The sequence below is a fragment of the Falco cherrug genome, chromosome 14 (assembly GCF_023634085.1).
Source record: "Falco cherrug isolate bFalChe1 chromosome 14, bFalChe1.pri, whole genome shotgun sequence".
NCBI classification, from domain to species: Eukaryota; Metazoa; Chordata; class Aves; order Falconiformes; family Falconidae; genus Falco; species Falco cherrug.
In genome coordinates this window covers 1,017,130-1,030,137 of record NC_073710.1, presented here as the reverse complement: position 1 = coordinate 1,030,137, position 13,008 = coordinate 1,017,130, and the positions used below count along the sequence as shown (strand labels likewise).

Genomic DNA, 13,008 nt, shown 5'->3' with positions numbered 1-13,008 from the left:
AAAGTGAACTCTAGCGAAATCAACTGAACATCCTTAGAATATTACTACCTTTTCTATAGCAGACATTCAGAAATAGCAGGGGGAGGGGTGCGGGAAAACACAAAACCAGAAACCACCTTTCCCCGAAATTTTTCTTCTTTACTGTGTAAAAATCTCACAACTCCAAGTAGACAAAAAACAGAAAAAAGAAAAATGAACACACAGACAGACATTATTACAGCCTGATATCTAGATCTCAGACTTTAGATATACCTAAATGCACACTTCACAAGTCAAAGTCACACATTTCCATCACTACTTCAATTTTGTTTCCTAATTTCACAGATTAATGAGAAACGGATATTCTACCATTACAATGGATGGACCCATGACACTGCTATAAAGCACCGAGTTTCACTTTCCACTTAATTGAATTTTTTTTTAAGTGGCAATTAAAAAAACAGTTATCAACTTCAAAATCACATATTCACATCTCAAAACTTGCTTTAAATCGAAAAAGTTGCTCTTGGTTTTGCAAGGGTTTAGCAGAACAACGACAAAAAATAACTAATATGAGATGCCATCAATTGATGCAAAACCTCCACAGAAAATGAGTGTCTGTACACTTCCGAGCACCGAAGGGCAGTCAGTCAGTGGCTGAGCAAGCAAGACTGGCTTGGGCAAGACTGTTTGCAGATGGGAACAAGGTGAGAACTGTTTACTGAACCTACTTGGGGGGGTTATTTATGTGTTGGTTTGTTTAAATGAACGTCTGCGGAACAGCATAAATTCAAGTAAGCAGACATACCTGCAAACTGAGTAACAACCCCCCTCTCTGTGTTGGTTTTGGATTCTTGGAAACCAGGATGGAAAAAATCAAAAGGGGGAGGGAATCAATTATTTACAGGCTTATCAGATACAAATAAGGGATCACACAGCACATGCAGACACTAGAAATCCTCAGCTCCCACAGAATATCCCTTAGCCTTCCCTAAAAGCCACATCCAGACACACATGACATTATAAGGTGTCTGCAGTATAACCAGCTGATGGGTCCACAGAACAACTGTGCCATTAAAGCCACTGACAGCAGAGCTTCATGGATAGTCCTTCTATCAGCATCTGGAAAACATTAGAGTACACAAGCAAAAAGCCTTTCAAAGAGCAATCACACTCGCCATATGCTGAAGACAAATGGAAAGTTGGCAAGGAAAAATGTAAGCAAGGAAGAGAGGGGCAGATTACTTGTTACAAATGTAAAGACTGCTAAACAACCAAGGCATGTGACCTTTATTTTTCTTTTTCAGTCAGAAAGAAACCAAGCTATTTTTAAGTCTGGGATGTGGTGCACTTGTGTGCTAAAGGAAGACTTTAAGTAAACTACGGTATGGACTAAGCTCAATCAGCTCTTTGGTAACTATCCTCAAAGTACTTTCCCCCCTCTCGCAGAAAAATGCCCACAACCCAAGCCAGCATTGACCGACACCTCTGGACAACCAGCAGCACATCTCAAAGCAACTACAGAACAGTGCTGGAAGAGGCATACCACCACGCTCTGTTGCACAGGTCTTCCCACCCTCCCTCTTCTACCTTTCTGGATCTCCTCTCCCCCACTCCGCACACAAAGCACTGTACCAGGGACTGATCCAGCAAAAAAGAGTTAACATGATCCAGCTCATTACAGAGTCATCAGTGCTGGCACAAAGGAAAGAGGGTTAAAAAAAAATAATCATGGCAAGAAGAAAAGCTAGACTGGCTTTCAGCAGCCTTCCCGAGACAGCTCAAAGTCCTCGTGAAACCATCTGGCTCCCCTGGCACAGAGGGCTGTGCCATTGGCACCTCCTCTGCCCACAGACCACACTTGCTGTTTGCACAGAGCACGCAGAGCCACTATGGACAGGCAGCGGGCTCCGTCACTGCCAGAGAGGTCAGACTTGCTGCAAAACACCAGCACGCCGAAATATCGGTTAGTAAGCCGCTATCTAAAAGCAAACCATTACCAGAAAAGACTCTGTTGACAGCAAACTGCCATTGCAAAGGCAATCCACAGGCCACTGGGCTGTCTTTCCCAGGAGCAGCTCAGAAATGGCGAAGAGGCTACAGGACAGGTGAACTTTTGCTAGAATCAGGAATCTGTGCACAGTCAGGATCAATCTTGGGGATGTCCTCCCCGGTCACACTCCATCACAACCCACTGTGTGGCTGGGGGAGGTAAAACAGGTCAAGAAACTGAAGTGGCAGTCAGGAACAAGCACTGCCACCCATGAGACAACTCACCTTGCCCCAGCATAAAGAGGACAACAAAGATGAATTGTCCTGAGTCACAACAGCCTGTAAGTTGTGGGTTGACTGCCTTGCCCTAATGAGTCTTACACTGTTCCTGTTTACCAAGCAGAGATCATCTAATGGGGAAACAGAAGCTGTGAGATGCTGACAAATCAACAGCAAACAGAAACATGTATTTACGGGAGAGAGAATAAAAGTTCAGTGCCTCCAATATAGTTAAGGTTGAACTGTTATAAACACCACTGTGATAAAAGCATGAGTTATTTGCGGCAGCTCAGGAACAGAAGAGTCACGTACATATCTGTGAGTCTGCTCATCTGAGGAATGCTGGAAGTCAGCCATCCACAGAACCATGGAGGGGTTTGGACTGGAAGGGACCTTGGGACCTTCCTTCTTCATCCTTCTGCCCAAAGGATAAGCAACTCTTACAGTTTTATCAGGCAGCCTATGTTTGAAAATGCAGATGCCCACAGATGCTCCGTGCAGACTGTTCTGGTGCTTAACCATTTTCACAAGTAAAATTCTTTATATCCAGCTGGCATTTCCCTCGCCACAACTTGTGACCCACTGCCTCTTGTCCTCTCATTCCACTGGACAACACTCAGGAGACATGCACACAATGGCTCAGGAATTAAAGAGACAAAACTATTCAACAACACTTTGAATGGAACTAAATGAGGATTGTGGCAATCCTACCTTTCCTTCTCCCAGCTCAGCCCTTCCCTTTACTGACTTGCCTTCAACCCATGTCAGTGAGCAGAACCCCAAACAGTTCTCAATTTAATTAAAAAAAAAAAAAAAAAAAAGCAAAGCAGCAATTTCCGACAATGATGTCAATAGATTAAATCATCATAATTATTCTGATGTGGCCAGCTTTCAAACAGTTATCTCCTTGAACCAGCTCACCATAGGGCCAGGCAGCAGACTGTCAGCATGAGGGAAGGCACAGAAATATAGGATAAATGGAAAGGCAGAATCCCAGTCTTGACTTTTATCATCTGAAAGTGTTGTGGAACCACTCCCTGCATGTTCAGCACAGACAAGGAGGTGAGAAGAGAGCTGGAATTAGGGACTGAAGCAGAGTAGAGTTCTCCTCTTACTCTCTGAGGATAAGAACCATCTTCCCAAACAAAAAGTAGTACAGACAGCAAATCAGATCTGTCAGTAGATAGATCTGTTATATGTTACCTAGCCTCCCTGTCAAAACAAGTTTTCAATGGTAGCCTGGCAGCCTCCCCTCCCCCAGAAAAAAACCCCACCAAACAACAAAACAAAACACAAAAACACCCAAAATCTCCGCAAAAACCACACCCAGTAAACAAACATGACCTCTTATCAATAAAGACTAAAATTACCAGGATGAGAAATGACCGCCATTCAGCTAAAAGTAAAGTCTCTATCATCTTTAACTCAAAGGATTGTGGTTGTATCTCAAATGCACAAACAGTGGAAGATCCAAAGCTAATGAAAGCTGAGTTTACCAAATGGGCTTTTTGCATGCTGTAATTGCTTTGAAGTATCTGCCAGGAAACCAAGCTAGACTTTACCAATGCCGAGGCAGAAAAGTCTAGTGATGGTAAAGACAGCACTTTCATCAGTCGTCTCTTGAACCAAAGCTCCTTTATGGAGCAGGTGTATTAAGGGGCAGGGGAGAAAGACACTGCAAAAAAGGAAGTTTTCTGCCAGCTACAGGCCTAGTGCCGTGGCAGTCTAAAGCACCTTGTGTCTGAGCTGCTGCAGTCCCTCCCTCTTTCCTTGCACTGGGGTTTGCAAAACCGAGCAGCAAAGTAACTGCCTGAAAAAGTGGGGGAGGTGAGAGTGTGTGTTTTTACTGCTAGGATACAATGTGCTGGGAGGAAACAAAGGACAGAACCACAGCATACATAATCACCTTAGCCCCATGAAATTATCAGAATGGAGAAGTCAAAAAGGTGGTACTAGTACCTCATTTGTCTCTATAGCTCAGGTGTCTCCACCACCATGACACCACCAATCCAGAAGTGGCACAGTCTGATGCCAGCTCAAGAGCCCTCTTATCACAGCATATCATATACAGGCAACATACACTTGACAGGCTGTAAAATGCTATCATGTGAGCTTCAGGATTCTTCCATCTCCAGCAAAAACCACTGGGAGCTTCTATCCCATTTCTACCAGAAACCTTTGTTTCTGTTGCTTATTAGCAACTGCCAGCATCTAACCAGAGTGCAGAGTGCTAGACTAACAATTATTAGCACAGAAAGATGATACATTTGAACAAAATCAATCAGAACTCCTCAAAACGCCTTTCCCAATATTTGTTCCACCAAAAGTATTTTTTTGGTTTTGTTTCAAAAGCCAAATCACTTGCATTTTAAACCTAAACATGAAAAGCTATCACAAACTCCAGCAAGAGAGACACAGTGAATACCATCACACTGTTCTTACCTCACTACTCTGTACAGCATAAATTTAACAAGCTACAGATCAGAGACTTTACACCTGAGGTACCATTCTAGAAATGAGCTCAGAAAGATTCCTCTTCCTCTCCCCTTGCTCAAAGGCTTCCAGTCAAGCTCCTAGGGACATGCTTTGCCACTTTAAAACTTCCTCTCATTCCCTCCAATCCTTTCTTTACATTTCCGGACTTTTATTCCTCTAAACTGAAGCCACCATGGCATAATAAACACTGCAGAGCTTCCTAGGAAGAGACTTCTCTGCTGCAGTTTACTTAAAGATACCAAGGCTCCAACGGGCAGACTTCAAACCATTAAGACACGCAAGAGTACCTTCTTAAGTGACACACAGGCAGCAGCTACAATATAAATTCACAATTACAAATCCCCAGTACCACAGTGTGCAAGATAAAAATCGGAGTGCTCTCTACCAGCAGAAGAAAAGGCAGAGGAATGGCTGGGACATCAGACAAGCTCTCACAAGCTCACCACTGCCCTGACTTCAGATCATAGCTATCAACATCTCATGTTCCTACTGCTATAATGTTAATACACATGGTTCCATATCTTTGAAAGTATTCCTGGAAAGTAATTGTTTTTACTGTTTTCCGTAATCACAACAATGGACTATTAATACAGAAAACTCTGATCTTGGGCAACAAGCGGCAAATTTCATTACCTCCCTGTAAGACTGATCTAGAATGTAGTAAGGATTAAGTGCTGTTCAGTGACCTTTCATAATGTGATTTCTTTGGAAAATTGTTTCGAAGTTCACTATAAATTATTTCAATTTTAGCAGTTACATAAACTAATCAAGTGCAGGGTTTCAAAACAGACAAGCAGTTAATCGCCAAGCCAGCAAAATGGAAGAATAAAGACTCTCTTTTCCCTACATTTCTAAAGCATTCAGCCCAGCATCCACCTCTGCACGGATAACCTAATAATTATTACAGGCCTAAATGCAGCACAATTCAAGATTCTTTGCAAGTCCCTTTACAAATAGGCCACCTCTCAATTCAACTACGACAGCAAAAAAATTCAAATGGTAAGAAGTTATTGACTTCAGTTTGGTTTTTAGTAGGAACAGTTGCTGCCCTTCCCTACAACCACTAAGCCTGACAAAGTTCAAATGTTACTCTTGAAGGACTGGATTAATTAATCACACTCAATACCTTCTCCTGTGTGGCCTTCCCTTCTGGATAGTTATACCCACGATATTCACCCTTTAGCAACAAAAAATGCCAAACACACACACAGCATGCTGATACCTTTACAATGATTAAAAATTACATCCATGCTAGCAGTAGAAACTCAGACCTTGCCAGAAATGCCCCCTTTGTTCCTCTCCCACACTTCCCAAGATCCTGAATATTGCTTTAAGGAACTCCATGTAATTCCTGGTTCCGTTACATCTTGCATCAAAATACTGCCCAATACAGTGACCGCAGGACTGGATGAGATCCAAAACCCATTGCCAGTTCAGTTCACTGAGATGCTGCCTAGTAAGGGATGGCTGCTTCTAATGCCACCGATAGGATTTGCTGCTTTTGCAGTTCTTCCACTTGCTACTGTTCAAAGCAGTATAGACCGATAGGGCAAACACAGTCTCAACAACAGCCTAGAATATTAAATATTACCACAAAAACCACGACTGGGTCAGGAAAAACGCTCTTGTATTTAGCATTCCAGTTCCAGCACAGCCTCCCGAGTTTCCACAGTTATCAGTCATGATACTCTGTGGTGCAATCTATCCTGAGATAATGACTTGAGTCCAAGTTCAGGGCCTAGAGATGACAGAAGTAGCACAGATTCCAGCTTATATTTTCTTGTCCTTGATCGTGCATATGGGGTTTCTAAAAAAAAAGTTTCAGAAGTTCTTCTTCCAGCGCTCTAGTACTACCATGACTGCTCCTCACCATGCAAACACCTAACAGTCCAAAATTAAGTTCAGGGTTCCTCCCTTATATTTCACTCCACTTCTGAGGCATCGTAATTCCAGAAATCCAAGCAACCAGACCTAGCTAGCAAAAAGGATAAATTATTTCAATTCAAATTGCACCAGAGACCCGAAGTTTCCTGAATTTTTAAAACTGCCCATACCAAACAGCACAGAAAGCAGCTGTGTAAGTGCTTCTGCTTCCACTGCATTCTACCACATTTACATCTATTAACCAAGAGAATATAACCTCCCCATGATGCACCTGCCTGTTACACCCAGCAGCCACGGGACCTCTAACCCTTCTAGAAGGGAGGTCAGAGTACAGCAGAACTGCTAAATACACATCCCCAACCACTGAACTGGAATAAGGCACTTACCCATCTCTACCTTTACTGACGATCTTCACTTCAAAGTAATAAATGCCACAGGCTGCAGGTATAGGGTGTGTAGCCCTGACCGAGGCAGCATCTTTGTGATTCTTACCGTGACCTAAGAAAGAACGGAAAGGTAAGTACTGATGGGATTTGAACTCTCCCACATTTTGATCTACAACACCACTATCTGAACGCAGTGGGGATCTGTTTCTTACACATATCCAACAATTTAAAGCACGCTTTTCAGAGAACTGGGATATACGATCCTGCACCGCCACCATGAACAACCCCTACGCTATTAACACTGTATTTTTTCCTTTGTTTTCACCGGGAAGTTACTGAGAAAGGCTCACCGTACTACCTCTCCCCCTCCCCACATACATAACTTGAAGACCAACATACACAAACAGAAGAAAGACAAAAATGATTACACAAGAGGGGAATGACATCAGTGTTTACTAACCGGGCAGGAAAAGGAATAATCAGTTCTCCAATGGGTGGGTTGGGAGAACGGCCTCCAAGAGCGAACAAGAAAAACATCAGTGTGATTCCCCCAAGTCCTAGAGGTCTTCGAGCATCTATTTTGTGTAAACCCAAGGAGCCAAAGCCCTGGCTGCACAGCGCACCGATGCCACCCGCCCCTCGGCCAGGTTCTAAGGAGAGTGATGGAGTAAATGGAGGCGCTGGCCGCACGGCCGGGCCGGTGACACTGCAAACCGTTCTATAAGGCAGCACACGCCGCAAGGGAAAGGGCCGTCGACTCCGTGCCCCCAGCCCCGGAAAGCGCCGCGCCGGGCCGAGGGCCGGCCAGGAACCCCAGGACCAGGTGCACGGCCCACTCCGGCGCGGCTCCCCGGCCGGGCCGCCCCTTCCCCCGGCGCTGCCACGGCCGCCGCCGCGCTCCAGCGGAGACCCGGACCGCCGGCCCAGCCCGCCGCCCGGCCAGCCCCGAGGAGCGGCCGCGCCAAGGGCCGCGCCGGAGCCGCCCCGCGCCGAGGCCGAACCCGGCGCCGCCGCCCCCAGCCCGGCACCTTTGTAGTGGACGCGGAGGTTGCCCTGCGAGAGGCCGATGTAGTTGTACTTGTCCTTGGGGCTCCAGGACCGCGGCAGCGGCGTCTCCTCCTGGTTGACGGCGGGGTAGAGGCGGCGGAGGCGCTGACTCAGCTCCTGCTCCTCGGGAGGGCACAGCGGCGCCGCGTCCCCCCCCGTGCAGGCTCCCCGCGCCCGCATCCGCCATCTTGGATTCGCTTTGTGTCACCGGGCGGGGAGCGAGGCCCGGCTCCTGCCGCCAGCCAATGGGCTGCGAGCGTGGCCACAATGGCGCCGCGCTGCCCGAAGGGAAGCGGAGTCCGCGTCGCGCCCTCTCGCCCGCTCCTCGCCCCGTCCGGGACTGTAACTCCCAGCAGGCTCCGCGCCCGGCGCCCCGCCCCTCCCCCCGCGCCTTGCGCGCCGGGAAACGCGTCCGCTCCCCCCCGGGCCCGGCGACCGCGGCGGCTGTTGGGACTCGCATTCCCAGCGTGCTCCGCGGCAGCGCCGTGCAGAGGGGCCGCCCAACGTCCGCCGCCGCGCAAGGGCCGGCTTCCGCCGACCCGTCGGGGCAACGGGCAGCGCCGTTCTGGAGGCCTCGGTCCAGACGCTGCCGCTGCGCGGAGTCCCCCTCCTACGGCGCCGGGGCTGGGCTGCGGCGGCGCCAGCGCGGCTGGCGAGAGGCACCTGCGTGTCAGGCGCCGCGGGGACAGCTACGGCGGCACGCGGGAGTGGGGTCCTGAGGGGAAGCGTCTCCATGGCGACGGGCGTACACAGCGCGGGCCATGGCGGCGCGCCGCGCTCCGCCGGGCGGATGGGGGCCGGGCTGGGCGGCACTGGGCCAGGGGAAGCCGAGCCCTTCCTGCAGGCCTCCCCGGCCCTGCCGCAGCCCGCGGCCCGTAGAGGGCTGAGCAGGCGGCGGGGGACAGTCTCCGAGAACCGCGCTTGGGGCGAGCGCCGCGCTCAAGTGACTCTCGTAGCGTTTACTTTGCCATTGTTACTGGTTACAGTTAGCCAGAGTTAGTTTATCGTTTGGAAAGCAGTGCCTCTCCTTACTAGCTGTTTTCCCTGCTATTCCTTTCTCAAAGGAATTTACTCAGAGTATTTACTTTGCCTCTACCACCAACACCTTGTTCTACTTAGTCTGAATAGTTCAGACTAGTTATAAAAGCAGAGTGGTCACCTTTCTTTTCCTTCCCTGGAAAGGGATGGCATCTTCTAGCACATGGGTCTCTGTATTTCTGGCCTTCTGAGACACAGGGCTGCTCCCCAAGGGAGGGCGAAATGGCTGCTGAAGGTGACACCAGCACAGGGGAAGCCTCCCCCGCAGCACTTGCTTCTAGTCCCGGAGGAAACCAAGTGATGAATCAGGGCCTGAGCAAGGCCTGGCAACAGGGCTGCAGTGCAGGTCCAAGGCATGTCCCAGAAAGAGGGCTGAAGGCAGAATTACCAAGTAGCTCAGGCAGGGTGTAAAGGCCCAGGCCTGAGCTTAAATGGAGCTCCTGGACCAACTGGCAAGAGGGTGTGTGGGTGAGGGTCTCAGCTGGGGCTGGTCAGGGTAATTAAGGCCTGTTGGAGGCCCTGACATCTACCTAGGCTGCCTCAGAAGGAAATTTGTGGCCAAGCCTACTTTTCTCTGTATGTCTTGAGGCTCCTGCCAGCACAGTGAAGGCCTAATTTATACCCACAGATAGGTTTTTACCTTCAGATCTCAGAGTTATATGATGCAGGTAGTCTAAAAGTGTGCTATCACTCTCTTTTCTGCTTGAGAGCTCCAACATGGACAGCAATGCATATATCCATTCAAGAAAGTTTCTACATAGTAAAAGCAACTTTGATTATATTGAAGGTGTATGTTTTGCACTCCTGGGAAGTACCTTTCATCAAACAAGGAAGTTTTTCTTCCTTCAATTTTACTAGCTTTTACAACGCTGAAAAAATCCATTCGTTCCAAGTGCAGGCTGCCTGTAGCCCCGTCCAAGTAGCAGTCATTTTTGCTCATGGGAGAAGTTCCAGGCACTTCTTTTTTTCACTTAATGTGGTTACCTGGGAACAGGGACCTTTCAGTTTCCAAACCAGGGATCTTGAGGTCCCTTACAAGACCCTGCTCTTGTAAGGTGTTGTGGTGGGTAGTGTACTGACAGCCTAGCAGACTGATTTGACTGTAAAAATTGCCATTATCTTAAGATCCTATCCTGCAAGAAAAGAAGGGACATCTGCTCTTGGGTGGTAAGTGCAATCAGTTCTTATGGAAGCAGTACTCTGAGTATCAAACTGGTTGCAAGTTTATCTGCAGATAAGAAGATGCATTTCTGGATAGCTAGGAACCTTATTTTAAGTGCATGAAAAGTGCCCTTCAGATTCTAAAACATGAGTTACTATACATTGAATGGTCTGTTATATACTGGAGACTTTCAAAACACTCTGCAATTCTGACCGTAGGCTACTCCGTATTTGTCCTGCTCTTTGGTTCTGAGTGTCCCTGGCTAGCCGAGTTTGGTCTTTGCAGGCATGGCTCCCAGTTGCCACTGCTTTTCCATACCTCCCTGTAGCCAGGCACACAGCACAAGCTTCCATGGCTTGCTTCCTCGTGCTGGTGGGACTGTGCAATGAAAGCATGTTGTGCCATGTACAATCTTCTCTTGTCTATGCCATTGTGCTGATCGCTAAGCAAAATTAAAAGATGACCCTGGGTTAGTTTTCTGCTGAGGTGATAACTCTTTTTAATGAAGTTTATGAAGAGGTCTGATGAGCAGTGGCAGCAGCACAAGGCAAACAGCAGGAGGAGACGACTCAGAGGAGATGGTATGGCTTTTCAAGAGCTGTAAGCTGCTAGATCAGCTCACAGTGTCTCAGGGAACCTCACCCAAAGGTGCGGTTCCTTGGGCAAGCTGCTTGGGGTTTCTGTCTCCATCCTCACTGCCAGCTGCAGAATCACCCCCCGCACTGAGGGGTGAACTTCCATGTTATGTTTTTAGTCAGCCCAAACCAGCTAACTGCAGGTTTTCCCTTGGTTTAGCAAACTAGAACAGCTCAGAGAGTTGTCCAGCAAGCTGTAGAGCTAGCACTACCTAGGGCATCAGGAGCCTGTTGTGGTGGGGGAGAAGCAGGACCTCCCCTTTCAGCAGTGCTGAGCCCTTACCATGTTTCACAGAGCTGCAACTTGAGGCTGCCATTGTGCACACTCAGGTGGGAGATCCAGCAGCCCACCAGATATGATCTCCCACCCCAGCGCTGTGCTGGGCTCCTGAAGGCTAGTGCAGCTCGCCCTGTGCACACCTGCCCTGGCAGGCGGCAGGTGGGAGGGTTAGAGCTGCTTGCGGGGTAACAGCTACCTGCCACCCGAGCATGAAACCGGGCTGGCAGCTGAAGCCGGCGCTGGGGTAGCAAGCTGGGCGCGTGGTCATGCTGTGCCAGTGCAGCACTGGCGTATTCGCTGAGGTCTCTGGATTGCTTTACCATATCATGGCCACCCTCATTTTCCCTAAAATACACGTGCAACTGTATGTTTACTTCTTAAAAGGCCTTTCACCTATACACTGCAGTTTCTAGGCTAGGAAAGACAGTTCCTGGTTATATTTGTTCCATGGTTTGCCAGTTCATCAGTCCCTCCCTTACATTGTACATTAGCCTACTGGATATTTTCTTCCATCAGGCACTTCATAATTCACTGCTTGCCTTAAGTACACATGAGCCAGGCTCTCAAGCTGCACTGTATATTTAGTTAATTCTGTGTATTTTGAAAAGTTTCTTTATTGCCATTGCACAGGACTGCTCCTGAATCTTCCTGTGAGACTCCAGATTGTCAAACGTATATCAAGAGTCTGACATACATCCTGTCCAAGAAACAGAAGACTCCGGTGAGTTGAAGAATTCCAGTGAAACTTCCAAACTTTAGCTAGCTCGGTCAACTTTGAATCTTACTGGAAGCCCAGGAACCATCTCAAACTATTAGAAAGTCAATCAAGTTCTAATAATTTTAATCTTTCTTTATATATATATATAAAAAATCTGTATGTTGCTGCTAACTCTTGAATTTCAGATTCAGATGTCATCTTTGTGAATTAATTACTGCATTTTTAAGGGTGGAGGAAAGAGGAGAGGAATATAAAAGTTGTTCTTGGCTACAACTTTATGAGTGGACATACATGCCAAATACTAAGGCCAGAATATGACCCATGTAGTTTAAAAAAAAAAAATAATAAAAGAAGCTACATGCTGTTTAATCATAGGCTAAGAGCATCCTGCAGGAACATCTGCTCCCTGGTATTTATCAGTCTGAGTAAGTAAAATAAACTACCATGGGAAAAATCTATATCCAAATTACAAGAAAATGAATTCCAGGAACAGATACACCAACAAACTAATGGGAGGTTAAGGTCTATAAAAATCATATTTATTTTGTTGGGTTTTTTTTTCATTAGCATTTTGCTTGTATTTCAGGAATGTGCCACTTCTATGACAAGCTGTATGTGCTACATTTGCACAAGAACTTAAAGAATTATTTTGTTCCTAGAGCGGGGGCAGTCTGTAAGCACTTTCCTCATTGTATAGAAAATTTTCAACCCTCAGTAAATTCGAATCTTACTGTTTCTCCAATGCAATCTTCCTGCTTCTTGCATTGAAATTAGGACATTTAAACTTCTGAGGCTTTATATTTGACCATTTCAAGGCTTGGTCAGTCTGAAGTTTGGGTTTTGAAAGTCAAACTCTCCTGTTTGCCCATGATTAATTTTTTGTAAATTTTACAGACAGAATAGACAGGGATTTGTATTGCGCAATTGCATATGAATTATTTGGTTGTAATAATGAATATAAAGTAGAGAAATCCAGCACAGCTGGCTTTTCCCCTGCAAAGAAACACTGAGACAGTTCCAAGACAGAAATGAACAGACCCTTAAAGTTAACAAGAAGATTTTGCTTTCAGAAGAGCTTGCAGCTTCTGAAGGAAAACTGATTCATCATGTTC

The 13,008-nt window shown here is 47.0% G+C and overlaps 1 protein-coding gene across 1 annotated transcript in view; it reads right to left on the bottom strand.

Moving 5' to 3' along the window:
* RANBP10 (RAN binding protein 10) overlaps window positions 1-8,265 on the bottom strand; it is an 82,794-nt gene extending 74,529 nt beyond the window's left edge. Inside the window, 3 exon segments of the mRNA XM_055726465.1 lie at window positions 7,017-7,128; window positions 8,045-8,219; window positions 8,221-8,265. Coding sequence (XP_055582440.1) covers window positions 7,017-7,128; window positions 8,045-8,219; window positions 8,221-8,250 — 317 coding nt within the window. The 5' untranslated portion in view covers window positions 8,251-8,265.
* Between the last annotated feature and the right edge of the window lie 4,743 nt (window positions 8,266-13,008).